This window comes from Hippichthys cyanospilos, chromosome 19 (assembly GCF_059441005.1).
Source record: "Hippichthys cyanospilos isolate Australia breed blue-spotted pipefish chromosome 19, RoL_Hcya_1.0, whole genome shotgun sequence".
Lineage (NCBI taxonomy): Eukaryota > Metazoa > Chordata > Actinopteri > Syngnathiformes > Syngnathidae > Hippichthys > Hippichthys cyanospilos.
Genome location: NC_142387.1, coordinates 13,558,391 through 13,576,964, shown reverse-complemented (window position 1 = coordinate 13,576,964; position 18,574 = coordinate 13,558,391). Strand labels below are relative to the sequence as shown.

The following is an 18,574-nucleotide window of genomic DNA, read 5'->3' as shown; positions in this document are numbered from 1 at the left end:
AAGTTTATTTTTGGAAATAACTACATTGTAAAGATAACATGAAATGAACTTGCTTGATTGCTAGAGTTTAATTAGGTTAACCAAAAAAATAATAACATAGCCCTTACATCTTTTTACTTTTATGTATGCAGCCCTCAGAAGAAAAAGTTTGGACACCCCTGATGTAGACAGAAAACAAAGACCTTTCCAGATTAGCACTTTTATTCGATAAATTGGCTCTTGTTCTACTTCAAGCACACGCACACGCACAAATATCCCAGCACTTACTGTAGTCATTATGGAATTGACCCCCCAGAAAACAAAACAAAACAACAACAAACACTTTGTCAATAAATTTGCAAAACTAAAGCTCAAATGACTGCTAGAAGTGAATTGTCGGGTAAATTTGAAGTCGGCTGGCCAAAACTACATTTGAACCGTTCCTACTCTGCATGGTGCCAAACGTAAGCGAAGCCAGCGTTGATCTAACAATAAAGAAAAAAACGGCCGCCAAACTAAACAGCGGATATGAGAAACAAGATCTTTCAAACTACATCTTTTTTTTTTCCATCCTTCTTTTCCTCCTAACGCGGTGAGTTCAAGTACATCCGCGCTACTGGGACGAGCGAGCCGTTTGTCTCCGTAAGGCCACTTTATAAGGGAAGTGTATGAGTCCCATTTTTGCGCCGGCTCGTATTCCTTTGGCCGCCACGGGAGCGGGATTTATTGGAGGAAGGGGGGGGGGGGGATCCATGAGGTTGAGGTAGTGTCCACCTCCAACCCCCCGCCCACTCCTGAAAGCACACCCCTTTCCCCTTGTGCATGCGTGTGGCGGCGGAGAAATACAGACCCCCCCCTCCCCCTCCACACAAGTTTGTAAAATCACCTCAAATGAAGTCCACAGACACACGTAGTCCGCAAAGTCCTCGCCGCAGGAAGCTGCCCCCCCATCCCCATGTGAACATTAGATGTGATGATTTAAATGCGTGCAGCAGGGGGCGCCGAGTGGAGTAACACGAAGTTCAGGCGCTTCCTCCCTGATGGTTGTTGGTGGTGGGGGGAGGAGGGGTTGCGCTAAAAGGTGGCGGCTGCGTGGCGCGCAGGTCTTACTTGTCCCCCAGGACGGCGTACTGGTTGTCCAGCTGCAAGTGCTCGACGGCGGCGCCGGCGTTGCCGTCGTCTCGACCGCGGCCCTTGTGTTTCACGACCTCAAAAGTCTTCTCTATCTCGCGATCCCTGGCGACCAACAGACAAAGTCCGTCACAAATCTAACCGCATTTTTGGTGAGAAATCTTTTTGATTACAACAAACCTTTCATTTATCTATATTTTTTTAAAGAATGGTAAATGTTTGTTTTTTTTTGCCAAAAACTCAGAATATACTTTTCTGTAGGTTTTGAAATATGCTTTTTCTAACCCGCATTTTCCCGATTGTATCAAATACACTTTCAAAAAAAGAAGACATGTATAACCACTTTCTTTTATCAAACCACCGCGCCCAATTTTCTCACTTGCTCTAAAAGATGTAAAAATGTTCTGATGCATGCTCCGAATGAGGAAATAATTGCAGCATTTGGTGGATCACATGAATTCGTGTTATGATAATTGCGTGAGGATGCTTTACATGATCATTTAGATTTTTTGATTACCTGCGTGTCTCCACATGCTTGCCTGTGGCCATCAGGGAGGGGAACTGCGTATCGCTGAAGATCTCAGGGGGCCCCTGGTTCTGGCCTCGTTTGGGCGGGCCAAAGCGGGCCCCCGGGGGACGGTACACGCCCGACTGCTTGGGCTCGGCCGTCTCAACCTCTTCTGCGAAAAGAAAACCGCAACTATATAAAACTGCACCATTTTTGATGAAGGTCAACATACTGTCCGAACGTGATGGTTTTAGCGAGCGAAGGGTCACTACTCACCGACTGGCGCAACCGGCGCAGGACCAGAAGTGGACTTGTTCCAAGGGCCGGACATTTTGTCGCCGCCGGCAACGATGAGGACGTCCCCGTCCTCATCCTGCTCCTCGTCGTCGTAGTCCTCTTCCTCCTTCTCGTCGCTGGGGGACAAAAAACATGATTAAATAACAAATTAATATATTTATAATGATAATAAAAAGATGTTGTAACAATTCCGAGGGGGGCGCTTGAGTGTTACCTTATCTGCATAGCTTGGAGCCTCAGGCCACTGTAGTCCACCTCTTTCTGCTCAAACTCTTTCCATTCCTCGTCCTCCTGGCCCAAAAACAAAAAGGGCTGATTTTTCCTCATATTTAAAGGGATCGTGTTGAAGATTTAGACCGTTTTTCATAACGGCCAGCGGGAGGAGCTGCAGGTAATACATTTACCATTGTCGTTAGCTAGAACAAAGATGGCCGCTTCCAGAGAAGTGCCGCCCCTCATATAATAGAATTTAACGATAACTAGACCTTTGATTATATTTAAAACATACTGCGGGTCGTTAGGAAGACATTCATTTGCAAGTTTTTGAAATTTACAATCATTTAATATATTCCTTTTGAATGAAAAACGGTCTAAATCTTGCACGCTGTCCCTTTAACCCTCCTTTTATGCCGTGGACCAAACTGATCCATTCTAAAGTCAAAGTAATTGTCGAACACAGTTTTTCCAGTACAAGACTTCCTCTTGGCGTGCGTGTAATCGACATCTCCATTCAAAATGAATGCTTCTTGAAATCTGTTTGCAAAATGATTGATAAATAAACCCACTTTAGGTCAAAATGACCTGAGAATATTATTGTTTCTGTCAGTGAGATCACAAGACTCCTAAGTATATTATTATTTAAAACAAAAAAAAACTGTCTAAGTTTTGCACACTTTTATATAAATGCTATTAACCAAGAGACATTATTGCCACTCGAGACGGAAATTAACTACATAAATATATTAAATAAAGCCCTCAAAGTGACCCATTGAACTGTTTGAACCCATTTGAATTGCTGTTCCTTGCAAACAAACATTAACAGGACGATTTAATTGCTAATATTAGATTGTCAGTTCCCAATAAAATATAGACCATGACAAATGATGTCAAAACGTTCTAAATTATTACCAAATAATCAATTTTTGTAGTCAATTGGAATTTCCCTCTAGTTAAGGTCTGCGAGCGTTTTACTCAGAATCATTTTCTTTAATTGCGCCGTTAGTAAAGGTATAGCGCGCTCCAACTTACGAGCACGATCTCTACTGTAAGTGTGAATAGATACACTTAATAACGGATCAGCGTCGTAAAGCGGAGCGGGGAGATTTAAAAAACTAAAATGGCGGCGTCTCGCCCTTATTTTTATCCTCTCGGTGATCAAATACAAAGACAGCAGTTTTCACAATTTGACAATAAAATAAATTAAATGACGATCGAAGTGCTTGTCGTTAGTCAATGTGTTGGCTAAAGAAGCTAAAGCTAAAAGGTGGCTAACAGCCGGTCGTCACATGAGGAGCATATGCTAACAGGCTAGTAGCAATTTCTCGGCAAACTGACTCCTTAAATGTTGATTTTCTTATTATTTATATGTCAGTTTGGAGTTTTGAATGACTTGTTAAGGAGCTTAAAAGTGAGCGCTCCCACAAAACGACTTGTCCACGTTACCTTATCCATGTTGGAATCCTGACCGTCGCCTTTCGACGCCTTTTCGTTCTCCTTCTTGCTCCTTTTCAGGCCCGTCGAGGAGGCGGACGACTCTTTGGCCTTGCCCTTGTCTTTCTTCTTTTTCTTGTCCCGTTTGGCGAAAAAGTCATCCAGGCTCTTCTCACTTGACACATCCGCCATTTTCCAAAAGAAGCCGCTAGTTTCCTTTTTTTTAAGCACGCCGGGGCAATGACACACGCCGAAGGTTCCCGTGCAAGGGAAAGGCGGAAAAAAAGTCGGGCCACCGCTAATAAACGCTCACGCGGGGGTCACTTGGATCTTTTTCTGTGTCGTTTCAGTTCCGTTAAAGGCTGGTATGCAGAAATTAAATTGCTCGGCTCAGTGGGTGAGTCGTCAGCTATCCTGTCAAGCATGCCGCGCGGCGTACAAGAAATCTGACAAATCAGCATCGTGACCCGGAAGCAGTTGGATGTGAACCCGGATGAGTTATTTTTTATCTTTTTTATAAGTATATTTTTTACGTGTATTTTTCCTGTGTGTGTATTCTGAGCAGTATATAAATATCAACAATAAAAGAATTCTATAAAAATAACCAATAATGTTGAAAAAAAATTCCATTCCAAAGCCGGCGACGTAACCCGGTGTACGCGAGTAGAACACGTCTATTCCATTTCGTAATAGACAGGTTTTCCTCATCTTACTATTTGCATGACGATGATAAATTATTTTTAAATAAATGCGTCAAATATTCGCTTGACTCGGGGTGCTTCCACTTTGTGCTGCCGTCATCGAAGGACCGTTCCAAATCAAGTAAAAGTGACCATTAGAGTTCCGCATTAAAGTCACAGCAATAAACAAGGAGACATATGTGTTCATGACTTTAAAACGTTTATTTATAAAAATTAAACCATTGATTTGTACGTCTTTACAGAGAGGAATAGCAGAGAGCACTTTTGCTTGTTGTTTTTTTTTTAGCCCCATGCAATGTGGAACCTGTCAGCTGGGTCTGGACAGAGATAAAAACGCGTTTTTTTTTTTTCTCTCCCAGATACATAAATGTGTACAAAACATAAAATGTAGTAACTCTACAACATATTTGAATTAAATTAATTTTCTATCGTAGCTCAGCAACACAAAAGCGTTCGGCCCGACTATGGAAAGTCAAAGAGGACAAACTAGCACATTTGTTAGCCAGTAAACCGAATTACGTTAGAAAATATGCCCCAAAAAATACCTGATAAATAAACACTATGGTAAACTGAAAAAGAGTTATTAGCAAACTTGCACGTGACTTGAAGCACTAGAATTAAAAGACCTAAAAAAAAAAAAACCCGACACTGTGATTATGCAAAATGTTTGATACACAAGCCGATATGACATCCAAAGAGGTTTGATTTGATTTTTGTTTTGATGACTGATCTTCTCCCATGAAAATGAACAAAATATATGTGACACACGTGCTGTCCAAACCCAGACGCTCGATTGGTCGACACATTGGCTCAGTTTTCACTAGCTCGCCCGCATTCATATTTGTACATTATTCACACCATGATAAGAAAAATTATCTCTCAGTGTCGTCAGATTATTAAATTAGTCCCCTCGGGCAGAAAAATAAAGCATCCGCTACCTTCACAGCATGCCAGAACACGACTTAAACCATGATAAGAACATTAAAAAATATATATCTAAATGGAGTACCGTTTATGTAAAAAAGAAAATGTTACTTGGTGTGTCTCCCATGTGACTGGAAAAAAAAAAATCAGGACTTTGGGGTACCAAAAAGCAAAGTCTAAATGGTGTTCCAGTCTTCTCCGATTCAAAGGTCAATTAGCTTCCAAATAATTTTCTATTCAGGTCAAATTTGATTAAAAAAAATTCCATGCTGTAACAATTGAGACTATTGGCCTACTTTTCTTTAAATATCTGTCTCAACAATCATACTTAGAGAAACAAGTATTTTTTTTAGAAGTTATTTGGTCGCAAAACGAAGCCTCATGAAACACCTGCGCAATTTCTTCGTCCTCTAGATGGTGTTTAAAATACCATAAAATGATTAAAAACCAAAATTACTGATTTAAAATCTGCATGGTAGGGTAGCAATGATGTGTTTTTTTGTTTTGTTTTTTAAGATCAGCAGTGTACGCACGTGTGAAGGTAGCAAGATGTCCTCTTGCTATTATTTACACTCCAAAAAAACGACATTTTACAATCTAGTCAAAATATTTTCCTACAAGTTACAGCTAGGACTTCTCTTTTTTTTTTTTACTCTTTGGGGAGGTTAAGGAAAAAAAAAAAAAAAAAAACAGAGAAAAGAATGTTAGCTAGGCGGGCAGGAGGAAGCGTGGTCTCCATGGCAACCGAAGGCAAGGCTGTATATGAGGGGACCACCGTCCTGGTCTCTTGAAATTGGACTGTTTTTTTTTTTGAGATGTAGTGTTTTGGCCATGCGTGTTGTGTTACGTGGGCACGGCCGTCTCCAAGCTGCGGCGCCCTTGTCGCAGCTTGCGCTTGTTGCTGTAGAGCGCCATCTCTTCCAGGGCCGAGGTGGCGGGAACCGGGACCTCCGCCTCCGGGCCGGCGGCGGGACCTAGGACGGAGGAAATACGCACACGCGCGGTTCGTCACGCAGAAAAAGTCCCGAGTTGTAGACGACGGCGGTGAAAGCGAGAAAGGCCCCCGATGCTTAAAAAAAAAAAAAAGGCGGAGCTAAAGCAGATGGCGATGATGTCAGAAGGCATCAAGAAGAAATCAGAAAAAACTAAGTGTACAAAAAAAAAAACAAGCACAAACCCATTTGCAATTGGGACTAAAAACTTTTTTTTTTCAAGTCTGCTCCACTGCCCCCCCAGGTGGTCAGTGTGTATACATCAGGAGCGAAAGTAAAGGAGCACATTTTCGTTGGTGTTTTTGACCATACGAGACACACGATTAAGTATGGACGCCGCTATACACTGACTTTGCAACTCCTCGGTTAGTATGCTGTTATTTTGGCTTGTTTTCACGCCGGCGAGGCCGCTAAACTACCACGTTAGCGTTTCAAGGCAAAGCGGGACACCCCCAAACGGTTACACACACACTGACACATTCCTACCACTGGGAGGCGCTTATCCCATGTAGACACCTGAATCAAAAAGGGACAGGAAACACGTTTCTCACTCATCCTCTTGTGCGGGCCCATCATCATCATCATCATCATCATCCCAAAGTGAAAAAAAAAAAGCGAGGTGCACTCACCGGGATGCTGCGAGCCGTCGTCAATGTACTGCATGTCGTCCACGGCGTCGGGAGACTGCGAGGAAATCAAAGTGGCAGTGTGTTGGATTTAGGAAATCAATCATCTCAGGGAGGGAGGGGGGAGGGGGGGTTTGGTTAGCTCGTCAGTATTGATGCAAGGTCATTGGCTCAAAGCGCAACCAGTCAAAGTACGTACCCGAATTGACCTGGCGGAAATAAATAAAGATCCATTTTGGGCTTTGGTTCCACCAAGTTCAGTTCCGTTCCGTCCACTTTCGTAATATAAACTTGTGAGTCATAAACATTTTAAAATTCATTTCCTGCATTTTTTTGTTTAATCTTTATGCCCAATTAAATCTAACTCTTAATTTTTATATTAACCGGTGGGAAATGTTGACCCAACTCAGGTTTTTTGATGACGACTTTCAATATGCCACGCTGCTATGAGGTCAAGAGGTACACCCTATAAGATGTCAAATTTAGCCCATGTCAGGCTCATTTACTGCCATTAAAAAAGGAAAATATGGTCATTTTTGGACATATTGAACACCCAAAGTTTTATCATGCATTTCCCACGATTTTTACAGGAATCCTATCAATGGCAACTCGCGAACGGGGTGCAGTAATAATGTTTGCGTTGACACCCCAAAACCACCGGGTGGACAACTTATGACATTTGCAAGCCTTTCAATGACTTCGACGATTGGCTTAGCCTGGATTCCCATAATGCAAATTCTTCAAAAGTCATCAAAATACTCTCATTTCAATTTCATCAATATATAAATGTGCAGAACAGTTATTTGTGTTATTATGGTCTATTATACTATCATGTAGTCAAATGCATGTGAACTGAACTGAATAGTACGGCTTGGTGGAAAAAAAAAAAATAAAATAAAAAAGGCAACCACATCGTTTGAATAAACCAAAAGCAGGCAGACGAGCATCCCCCCCCCCCAACAAGCGCACCGAATAAGGACGCTCCCCGCTTCAGCCAAGTTATCCCTCCTCAACGCGATGCAAAACAGACTGATGGATTAGTGAAGACTGAAGATGCTTTGTGAGTGTCAGAACAAGCCCCAGCCTTTCATTTCATTTCCACAAACTCGTGGCAGGGCTCAGGGTTACGCGAAGGCAGCTTGGGGGGGGGGGGGGGGGGGGGGGGCTGGGGGCTGAGGCTCAGCGTGCAGCCGATACCTGGATGTCGTAAACCGGTTTGGAAGAGGGAATGGCGGCAAACTGGCGGTAGTCAAACCTCTTTGACGACAGGGACTAGAAGGACGGCAAGACAGGATGGGGGAGGAAGGGGAGGGGGGGGGATGGATGGACAGTAAAGAGGGATGGGATAGTTGTGTGTGTGGAAGCGGGCGGGGCAGTGAAAGCGAGTGGTATAGGGATGGGACGAAATGACGAAATGTCTCACGAGATTGAGTCGGCGAGAACGCGACGAGATTCTGGCAAACAAATAATGCCCAATTTTTAAAATTTGATTTTGATTGAACAGACTGCAAAAAAAAAATCAAAATACAAACTGTAAACATCAATTTAGAGGCACAGTAGACCAAATAACTAAATTTCACTTAATAATCAACATTTTTTTAGCTTAAGCTGTGAGATTTTAGACAGCTCTCCCCCCACATTCTTTTTTCAAGTGACGTCAGACCAACAAAAGTCACATTTGACTTAGTCTGCTATGTTCAAAAGTGATCAGTAGCAACGGCAACCATGTCAAATCAGAGTGCGACGTTTTGATTCAAGCCTATTACCGAGTAATCTGACTGCGAGCAGATCAATTATGCTAAATGCCGCGCAAGGACGAGAAATCTCGCGACGTTGAAATCTCGCGAGATTTCGTCGTACGAGATCCCGTCCCATCCCCGGTGTGATGGGAGCGGAGGGGAGGAAACAAGTGCGGCTTCCCAGCCGCGACTCTATCGGCGATGAAGCCAATCCGGTCAGTCTAATAATTGTTTAGTTTGAAAATTAATCGATTTCAAGGAAGCGTCGTATTTTGTGTGTGTATGCCAGCGGCGGCTCATTCAAACGACTTGACTTACCAGCCTACCGGGGGAGGTTAGTCCTCGAGGACTGGTGAGCTCTAGGAGACAAGGAAGTTGTAAGAACGGGATAAAATCAAATTACAGTGCAAGAAGAGCTTCCTACCTTCCATCGGGGTGGGCGAGGGCGTTGGCGCCGGAGAGGGCGTGGGCGCTGGCGAAGGTGACTCCGCCAGCTGGTCCAGGGTGCTTCGTTTCTTCCCGTCTCGAGACTTGGCGATGACCATCTGTGCTTTCAGCGCGTCCTGCTCCAGAGATTTCATCCTGTCAAGAGAGAAAATCCCGCATCGGGTGTCAAGTGGGCGGGGCTGGAAACCCCGCATGTACACGCGCCTTTGGGTGGGTGTCATTTCAAATCTGGGTGCTCCTTGTCCTGGTTTGCTGTGATCAAAGTTTAAGGCACTGTAAATTTTGGACTTTTTTAGCACTTTGGTACCTTAACTTCTGAGTACCCCAAATTATGAAGGACAATATGATGTTGCTTGAGTGAAGGGAGAGGGGGGGGGGGGGGGGGGGGGGGGTTATGATGGTTTTAAATAGCAGTGCTAATTTCCATTAGCTCATGAATGGTGTTTTACGTTGTAGTTTAGCCTTAAGCTAGCAGACTTACAGTATGCTGAGCTAAGAATGGACCTGAGACACGTAAACACAGCACCAGAAGCAAAAAATTCTGCCTGTGTCACCGCTCACCGAATACGCATGACAAAAACAACACTTGAGGAGAAATACTTGCACAAAAGCTTGAGCAGGCTTGACTTAAAAAAGCTGGATATGGAGCACATTGAAAACCATATGAACTGTAATAGCAATTAGGTCTGCAGCTAATGGTTATTTTCATGATTGATTAGTGTAGATTTTTTTTTTTTTTTTTTAGTCTCTAACAAATGATTATATTAATGGATTTTAAACTAAGGTCTGAATCTAATATCCAGAAATTGCGAAAACGTTGATCATTGCTTTTCAAGTTAACTCCTTCGGTGCCACGGACGAGAATTCTCGTCTTTTTAAAAAGTCACAATAATAAGAAAATTCTCATCAAATCCATTTTTTTAATGGAGGGTAGCTGACAACCTTGACTAATGCTTACCTTATATAAGCATTATATAAATCTAGTGCTAACTGTGACCACTGGATGGCAGTGTTTCCACACTTACAACACATCTACAATTCTAACTGAAGAATGGAAGTCAATCTTTCATTTGGCAGCACCCATATTTACATAGACATAGCACACAGTTGTGTTGGCCTTGAAAGGTGAGTGAAGATGCAAAATCTACCGGCCCTTTGAGGTTTCCTTTTCTGATAACACTTGGCACTAAAAGAGTTAAACGTTGATTACGAATGTCCGATTCTGATTCAATACAAGGCCGAGTTTAAGACGTGCTGTCGACGTGGCGCTATCTGAAAACACGGCGCACATATGTTGGAGCCGGAGTAAAAAAATAAAAAAAGTCTGTCAACAAGAAAGAAAGGCATTCCAGGAAAAGGACGTCCTACTCTGCCGGTAGGCTGACCCTTCACACACAAACTTGCTGCAGGCAAGTGTGCGTTAGTACAAATGGAACAGCAAAGCACCAAAAGGACACGGATGAGGCGGGGAGGTAAAAAAAAAAAAAAAGACGTGCAAGGAGCAAGACAAGAGCGGAAAGGGAGCAAAAGAAGCCCCGCGCCTCAAGATGCCGTGCTCGCAGACCTGAGCCGGGAGGCGGCGGAGGGGGAAGCATTGGAGGCGGGGGCCGGCGTGCCATGAGAGGCCCTCACTCCAGCCCGGTAGAGCCTCTTAGCCAGGTCCTGCTCATACTGCCTAACATCATCTTCCAAGCCTAAAGGCCTGCGCCCCCCCAGTACGACGAAGACCGAGTGGGAAGAAGGAAAGATCGCCGGGACACAGGAAGACACACAAAAAGAGGAAACTGGAAAAAGAGGGAAAACTGCCGCAAATAGTGAAGAACCACGAGAGCGGTGGTGCCTTCCTTGACTTATGTGCTTACCGTGTTTTCCGCAGACGGCCCTAAAAGTCTTGAGTTAAAAAAAAATATATATACTTTTTACCTCTGCATTTCAGCTATAAATGTAATTTTTATAATAAAAAAAAACATCCTATGTGAAATATTTAAATGCTGTACATATCTGCCTCAATTTTGAAGCAATTTTTGGACTTTTAAAATTTCCAATCGTGACTTTAAGGTCAAAAATCTGACTTTAAAATCAGAAATCCAGAGAATTCTCAGTGAGCCGGATCACCACTCAGAAGTCTGAGTGTATTTTCAGGCACCGCTGCGGTCGGGTTTTTCTTTGACTAGCGGAGAAACCAAAGGAAGAAGAAACGGAAACTGCAAATACGGGAGATGACCGGTAAGAAATGACGGAGGGAATCCCGGCGAGCGTTTACCGTGCGGCTCTCCACATGGCTCTTTTCTCCGCCTCCAGGGCCCGCTTCTCGGCGGGGGAGAGGTCCTTGTCCGGCGCCGCCGCCAGCTCCGGACTCTGCATGCGGAGCCTCTCCTGGTGCCGCCGCTCGGCTTTGGCCGTGCGGATGGGAGCCGCCGAGTCGCTGGCGTACGCGGGGATCAGGCTGGGGCGGGGTGGGGGTCACAGGGAGCGCATGAGGACATTTTTGGCAAAACCTGCGGATTGAGCGTTTTCCCTACCCTGTCATGGAATTGGGCCGCTGCTCCTGTCTGAAGCTGCCATCCGAAGAATTCCTCGCCATATCTCCCTTACTGTCCACCGACGAAGGCCTGCGGGGACAATCGCAACGAGAATCAAATCGAGCGCCGCGTTTTTCCGACTAGAAGCCGAACAGGTTATATATAACTTCTTTATTTTTAATACCATGCATTTTAACTCTTTTTTTGAGCAGAGCCATTGATTCACATCTTAGTTCATAGTTGTTCCATAAATTGACACCGGGAGATACACGCATTTGCTTTACCGGTGGACTGTCTCATGTCGGCAAAACTGAACTGGGATATAAGGGCTCAAATCATGAGAAAAAAAGTTGCGTCTGAAAAATACACTACTTTCTAACTGCAAGCCCCATCTTGGATATCCGTAGCTATCAAGTGCAGTGAATACGTAAATGTTTTAAATACGAGTGAACCACCATTATATCTTAGGTCAGACGTTTGCCTAATTTCAGTACGGACAAAAAGATGTCCCATTTTTATAATAGACAGGGATGGAATGCGACACAAACCCCACGAGACAAGATGTCTCACAAATGTAAGTCCACGAGAACAAGACGAGACGAAGATGTCAAGTTGAGATTTATGTCGATTCAAGTGCCTCGGAAAAGTAATTGCTCAGCTCTTAGGGGCGCTCGAGCGCTGCTAGCCGGTGGCTAATTTATGCTCAAAGCCGCACTAAACTCCGGTAATAAGATGTCAAAGTAAATAAGCATGATTTGGTAAGGTTTTTGTTAAGCGAGATCTCATCGTATGAGCTATCGTCCCAGGCCTAATAACAGATCAACTAAATGTTAAATATACGTCTAATGTACACTATAAAAGTTGAATATAATAATATACATGTAAACGTGTTTATACCGGGAACTTGCGCAGTAGCTGGGGGGCGTGGACACGGGCTCCACGTCGTACTCTACTCCGTCCAGCAGCACCTTGCCCGTCACCTTCATCTGCGCCACGTGCTTGGCAAGATCCTCCTCGTCGTCCTCGTCCTCTTCGTCCAGCAGGTATTCACGTGCTCGCTGCTCAAATTTACGTTCTGCGTCCAAGCACAAGTCAAATGTTATTGAAAAGTTTCCTGCGCATGTTTTCATAGCATTTTCAACACAGTGTATTTTCAAGGGTTGACGGACAAAGTTATTACAGGTATTAGTATTAGTAGTATTAGTATTTTGAGTTTTTTTCTCTCTCACCATTATCTATCTATGGTGCATCTTTTTTCAAATAATGAAATAGAAAAATATGAGAAAAAACTCTAGCGCCTAAAGGCTCATTAAAGGCCTAAAGGCTTTGAGCACATTCAAGATTCCAGTGGTGAAGCGTTCACTGACCACTCACAGTGTGGGAAATCTGAAACCTGCTTAACTTAACGCGCAACAAATATATAGTTTAGGGATATGAACACATAAAAATATGTCGAGTTTAGAAAAGATTAGATTTTTACTGTTTTGCTGTAATTTTTTACACTGCGTGTATTATACACGCTAACAGAGAAATGACCAGAATTTGAACCGCTTTTTTTTTTTTTTTAAACCGGTGAGTCTTATATTTGGGGGAATTATGGTACTTCCTGTTATGTTTTCTTCCAAACCAAGGCAAAGTTATCTACCGCCATCTACAGGTTGATAATGGAATTACAACCCCTAAAAACTAGCAGGGTGCAATTACCAACCTTCCTCCTCCCTCATCTTCTTGAGGTCGTCTTCGCCGACCAGCGAGACGCGAGGTTTGGGCTTGTCGGGCGTCTGCTGCTTCACGTCGATCTCAAAGTACTTCTGCCGATCCCGGAAGGAGCGCTGCTCGGGGCTGTCCTTGCCGCCGGGCGACGGACTCTGCGGGTGTAGGGACGCGGGAATTATCACCGGAGCCGCGGGACGACGCGGCGGGAGACGTCGATGGGGCGGGATTCGAAAGGTGGAGCGTCAGAGGAGCAAACTGGATAGAAACCCGGCGCCACCGAGGGATCGCAGCTCGGAGCCCGCCACCCGTCAGACCCGGCACGCCGCGGAAGCGAGGGCTGCCGGAGGCGGCGGCTACCTGCGTGTCCAGGGACGGCCTGGAGATGCGAGGCACGGCGGCCATATTGGTATACTCCCAACGATCGGGCGGGAGCGCGGAGCGAGGGGCCGCCTTAATGGCCGCTGCCCCGTCGGCGCCCCCCTGACCCTCCGCCCCGTCGTCAAACACCTCGTTGTTCAACTCTGGCTGAAAGGGCCACAAGGGCTGTCACAAGGCGGGGTAAAAGTAGTGCTTTGCCGCCGTCCTGTGCCATCTCCCCGCAAATCTTTTGGGGAAGATGAATTTTTCCGTTTGTTCAGGACACCAATCGTGGCACGGTGGTTCTCCACCCCCTGTGAAATCATTTTTCAGCCGAGTACCCCCTAACCAGGAACTTCATCTATTTTTTTTTAACTAGTGGAAAATGGCGAGACTAAAGACAATGTGCATCGAAAAAGTTAACAAAATAACGGCACACCACGTTTTGCAAAGGAGTTACTTCATCTTCCAAATGCTTTTCTCTCAATTTGAAAAGAAAAGCAGCTCACATTGTGGCATTAAAAAGCATGATATTACAATTAAATGGTACTTGTAGAAACCTTGTTAAACACGTATCACAACAACTACTAAATGCTAAATATATTTTTTTTAAAAGAAAGACAGATTACGTTACAAAAAATACCTGAGTAGAGGATGTTTTTTTCTGTCTCTCTAGCTATGTGTATAAATGTATTTTATTTACACAGTGTTGTCTGATGTTTTCATAATTTTTTTGAATCATAATTTTTTGCCTGCATTTTCTTCTTTATTTCTTCTACAGTACATTTTTTACAGTATATTATACGTGGTTTTGTTTTTTCTATATATTTTTCCATTTACAGCAAGTTTACTATAAGTGCTTTTTCATCTATCATAATTATTATGCTGTTTTCTTTCCATCTCCAGTATTTTTTTTTTGTTTATTTGAACTTTTTCCGCCATAATATACATTATAAAAAAAAAAAAAACAAGCCTTGCCGCCTGATCTGATTGGCTGCACGAGGCGAGGAATCATCTCCTTGTGGCTGCAAAAATCACTGTACACATTTCAGAAGAAACTTCCTATGCATCAGCTCACCTCTGGAGAAGGCTGCTTGAGATGGAAATTGTTCCTCAAACCATATGAGTCCTAATGGACGGAGAGAGAAACCAATTAGTTGTGCAAAATAAAAAGACAACGAAGGACAGGCTGATATGGAGCAGGCACATACAGTATACGCCACACAAAAAGCTTTGGTTTTCAGGTGAAATTTCAGGAAGAAATAACACATTTTCTACAATTAAACTTTGATCTCTAATTTTCGGAATGTCCAAATCACTAAATTTCACACCAATTCCCCAAAAAGTTTTGACTGTAGCATATGAGAGATGGGAGGAGATCACGTACAAGAAGATGTCACCGAATTAAAACGCAAGGAGATTTTTCGTCCCTACAAAGTATGAGATCTATTTCCATTCAAACACAAACATGACTTGATTCCACTGATATTTGATTGTATGGTGCCTGTTGCCAGCGTTTAGCACAGTATTTAGCATAAATTAACTGCTAGCTCGGAGCAGCAGGATTACTTTTCAGAGGCGGTTTAGTAGACTTAAATCAAAAATGCACACTTCGATGCTCATATCGTGACACAGTTCCCGTTGCTACTGATCACACAATTTTCTTGCGGTCTGCTCCGTAAAAAGAAAAAATTGAAAACTGGACATTATTTTACACAAGAAGATGTGCCCAAATCCTGTCTCGTCTCAATGCGGACTCGGGAGACGTCTCGCCTCGCGGGATTTGTGACTCGTCCCATCACGTATAAAAAGCGAAACGGACATCAGTGCACGTGCAACAGGAGAGCGGACAGGATGAATCGGACGAGTAGAACACGGCAAGCGGGGAAAGATAATTGCATTCGGCGTCACGGCACGTCACAGGCGCCTCCGGGAGGCGGCGGGTACGGTGAAGGGCAGCGGCATGCGTTACCGTGGCGACGCGCCACCCGGCCTACCTGCTCCTGCTCCAGCGCCGCCAGCGAGCGAGGCACGGCGGCAAACGCCTTGTACGCCTGCTTGGCGTTCATGGGCAACTCGTAGTGCGAGGTGGGGGAGGGGGCGCGAGGCTGCAGGGAGGGGGCGGGGGCGGGGGCATGGCGAAGGAGCCGAGGGGAAGAAGAGGAGGCGGGGATGACAGACAAACGAGAGGGTAGACGATGAAAACGCTATCCCGGTCGAATGTGAGAGCGGACGGGTGAACGGTATGGCGGCTGGTTGTGCGTGTGGAGGACGGGGAGGAGGGGGGGGGGGGGGGGGGTATGCCGGAAAAAAGACAAGACGGTAGGGCTTGCAAAGCTCAAAACAGGAAGACTTTGGACATACATAAGAAATCAGAAAAATGAAGGCATATACGGATTCAAGTCTCCCTTTTTCTTTGGTTGGTCATAGTACGTTTTTTGGCGAGACCTGCACCTCCATTACGAGAGAGGTGTAGGAATGGAAAATCCTTTCAACGTTTATACGATATGCTTGATATCCACCTTAGGGTCTGTGTTTTTTTTCCCCTAGGTATTCATTTCAATAGTGTTGCGTTTGATTCATTAATATTCTTTTTGTATGCGTTTATATTCCTGGTTTTATATATCCTCGGTCATATGGTCATACTTGCCTGAGTTATTTCTTCAGTTTTCAGAAAAAAAAAAAAAATCAAGTTATTTTGGTACAAAAATCTTTTTTAAAAATTCACGTTTTCCAAATATAATGAATTATGACATTTTAATTTAAAATTAGCTTTCTTAAAATAATCTTAAAATGAGAATTTTTTCCATAGAAGATACATTTTATTATTGTTATAATTATATTGTTGATTTTACTAGTGCAAGGATGTTCAATACTCCTGATACCACTAATACTTATGATACAAAAAATACAATTACATAATTTAAAACATAGATATATAGCATACATTTAACTCATCCGAAAAAATAAGTCATTCAGACTTAAATAGCCGTCCAGTTAAAATGGATCTTAGAAGTATGTATCTTTGTCAATGTAAGTGAATGAGTTTGTGGCAATTTTCCTTTATTCTAATTCATAAAATTATTTCGATAGTAAAAAATGTGACTGTTGAGGTTTTGGCGTACTTGCGCAAAGGATATCAAGGATACGGAAAAAAACGCCGAACGTCTACTCGTATACAGTATGCAGCCCTACGTGGAGGTGAGGGGTCTTACAGAGGTCTGAGAGTTGAAGGGGGAGGGGCCATGCTGGAAGGAGGCGGGGCTCAGGCCGTCCGGGGAGCCGCTGGCTCGAACGCGCCCCACAGGCAAGATGGCGCCCGGTCGCGTCTGCGGACACAAAAAGCCACTCAGGCAAGAACTGGACGCCGTTTTCTACCAAAACTTGACACTCACTGAGGATGGGCTGTGGTCCTTGTTGTTGGGGGTGGAGGTGAAATGAATGCTGGCCTATGAAAGAAAACAGGAGGGGTCGTGAAAGGGGCGCCGTTGGGGGGGGTAAATGCAGGCCAAGTTTACTTATTAAAAAATGATAAAAACCTCATTTTTTCGGTTCGCACGTTTACATATTTTGACAATATTCAGATTTTTATTTCAGAATTCTTCACTTTAAATCAGGGGTTTCACTTATCTATATTTAAAAAAAACCCATAATGAATTAAACATAACTGCTTATAGAATTAAATAGTAAATCATGAATAACATTTATGTGCATCATGATTTTATGCTGCATTGCAATTTCGAGTGTCGCTCCTTCTGTTGTGGTCACCTCGGCCACCGGAGGGCGCCACAATAGCCATGCAGACATCAACCAATAGATTTCTACTACTACTCCAAGTATCTAAAAGCAACACTGTAGTATCTCGAGTAAGTGCATCCGGCCAGTATCAGTCCCATGCGTCATGTTTAAACAACAGACTTCTGAGAGAAAAAAAAAAAGAGCAAACAAGCCATTCTGATCATCCCACTTACGAAGCGGGTTTCCCTGCCGGAACGCGGGGGGCTGTCGGAAGAGGGGTGGCTGGTCTAAGGGGGGGGGGGGAAGTGGGTGTATAAAGTCAAAAAGAAACTCACAAATGAAAAAAATCAGGAAGTGAATGCTAATGAAGTGGATGGTTGATTTTTCAGGGAAAAAAAAAAAACACTTTTTTGTAATAAAACGTCTTACAATGAATGGTTGTGTTGTTTTTTTTAGAATTGCCTTACGATACTAAACAGTCTTTTTTTTTTTTTTTTTTGCTCACCGGTTGGATGGTCGGAGAGTAGGAGGCTTCTCTGATTGGACTTTCGGTTCTGGTGTAATCAGATGAAGGAGTCTGGAAAATGAAAAGACACATATTGAACTGAAACTATTATTGTTTTTGAGCTTGTATTGTTTTTCTCCTGTCGTCGATGCCATGCTAACTTATCTCTAAATGAAGTGGCACATGCTTCTGCAGTAACATTAGTCCATGGAGATTAAAAAAGATTAAAAACCAGATTTGTATTCTCTAGGGATATTTAGGACTTTCTGGCTTGCCTGTCGGAAAATTGCGTCACCAATGACGGTAGCGAAAGGGTTCAAAGTTAATGGCATACAACATTTCGTCATTACAAGACAATTGAGCAATAACTTCCCCCATATTCTAATTCATTTACTCTTAATTTGAAAGGAAAATGCACCGTTCCGGTCATTTAAAAAGCATGAAATTAGATTTGCTCTTCAAATCCAACGTGCCCCCCGAAAAACCTTCACATCCCCCTTTTATAACACACCGCTCGTTTTAAAACATTTCTACTCGTCGCAACCTAAGAGCGAATTAGAGGGAATTTGCACACCAATGAGATCGGTCCGCTCCTTTTCCAGTCAACGGGAGGACACACTAACGCGAGCGGACACGGCCATTCATCGGTTAGTCTCATCCGGCGAAATCCAGGCGGGCGAATGACACGCACGACTCGAGCGGGTCTTTCAGGGCTCGGCGGCAATAGGAGCGGTCGGCCGCA

At 43.8% G+C, this 18,574-nt stretch overlaps 2 protein-coding genes across 16 annotated transcripts in view; both read right to left on the bottom strand.

Annotated features, from left to right (window-relative positions):
• Nucleotides 1–183: 183 nt before the first annotated feature.
• cdv3 (carnitine deficiency-associated gene expressed in ventricle 3) lies at nt 184–4,029 on the bottom strand. 2 transcript variants are annotated; one of them, XM_088441949.1, is made up of 5 exons: nt 3,578–4,029; nt 2,130–2,206; nt 1,895–2,031; nt 1,628–1,790; nt 184–1,215 (listed from the first exon to the last, which is right to left on the bottom strand). In XM_088441949.1, the coding sequence occupies exons 1-5, from the start codon at nt 3,755–3,757 to the stop codon at nt 1,086–1,088; spliced, it is 687 nt and encodes a 228-aa protein (XP_088298075.1). In that variant the 5' UTR covers nt 3,758–4,029; the 3' UTR covers nt 184–1,085. The 2 variants fall into 2 exon arrangements, with proteins under 2 accessions (XP_088298075.1, XP_088298076.1); XM_088441950.1 differs by having other exon boundaries at nt 2,130–2,203.
• Nucleotides 4,030–4,446: 417 nt separating this feature from the next.
• Nucleotides 4,447–18,574, bottom strand: part of scrib (scribble planar cell polarity protein) — a 50,725-nt gene continuing 36,597 nt past the window's right edge. For 3 of the 14 annotated variants that reach the window (XM_088401548.1, XM_088401549.1, XM_088401551.1), the window contains 15 exons: nt 17,833–17,904; nt 16,985–17,038; nt 16,805–16,918; nt 15,587–15,697; nt 14,668–14,718; nt 13,590–13,757; nt 13,225–13,384; nt 12,414–12,591; nt 11,517–11,606; nt 11,258–11,440; nt 8,972–9,129; nt 8,866–8,906; nt 8,006–8,080; nt 6,812–6,866; nt 4,447–6,164 (listed from right to left, as the gene is read on the bottom strand). In XM_088401548.1, the coding sequence (XP_088257674.1) occupies nt 6,034–6,164; nt 6,812–6,866; nt 8,006–8,080; nt 8,866–8,906; nt 8,972–9,129; nt 11,258–11,440; nt 11,517–11,606; nt 12,414–12,591; nt 13,225–13,384; nt 13,590–13,757; nt 14,668–14,718; nt 15,587–15,697; nt 16,805–16,918; nt 16,985–17,038; nt 17,833–17,904 (1,641 nt within the window). In that variant the 3' untranslated portion in view covers nt 4,447–6,033. Of the gene's footprint in view, nt 6,165–6,668; nt 6,699–6,811; nt 6,867–8,005; nt 8,081–8,865; nt 8,907–8,971; nt 9,130–10,558; nt 10,697–11,257; nt 11,441–11,516; nt 11,607–12,413; nt 12,592–13,224; nt 13,385–13,589; nt 13,758–14,667; nt 14,719–15,586; nt 15,698–16,804; nt 16,919–16,984; nt 17,039–17,832; nt 17,905–18,574 lie in introns of all 14 variants that reach the window. The other 11 variants (XM_088401559.1, XM_088401562.1, XM_088401561.1 and 8 more) reach the window with 10 other exon arrangements.

What these genes read in the sequence shown, in the direction of transcription:
- cdv3 (XM_088441949.1), bottom strand. Translation starts at nt 3,757, where the DNA reads ATGGCGGATGTGTCAAGTGAGAAGAGCCTGGATGACTTTTTCGCCAAA. An exon ending in CTCCAAGCTATGCAGATAAG is followed by an intron (nt 2,032 to 2,129) that starts GTAACACTCAAG and finishes TTTGTCCCCCAG; the next exon opens with CGACGAGAAGGAGGAAGAGG. An exon ending in AAGCATGTGGAGACACGCAG is followed by an intron (nt 1,216 to 1,627) that starts GTAATCAAAAAA and finishes GTTGGTCGCCAG; the next exon opens with GGATCGCGAGATAGAGAAGA.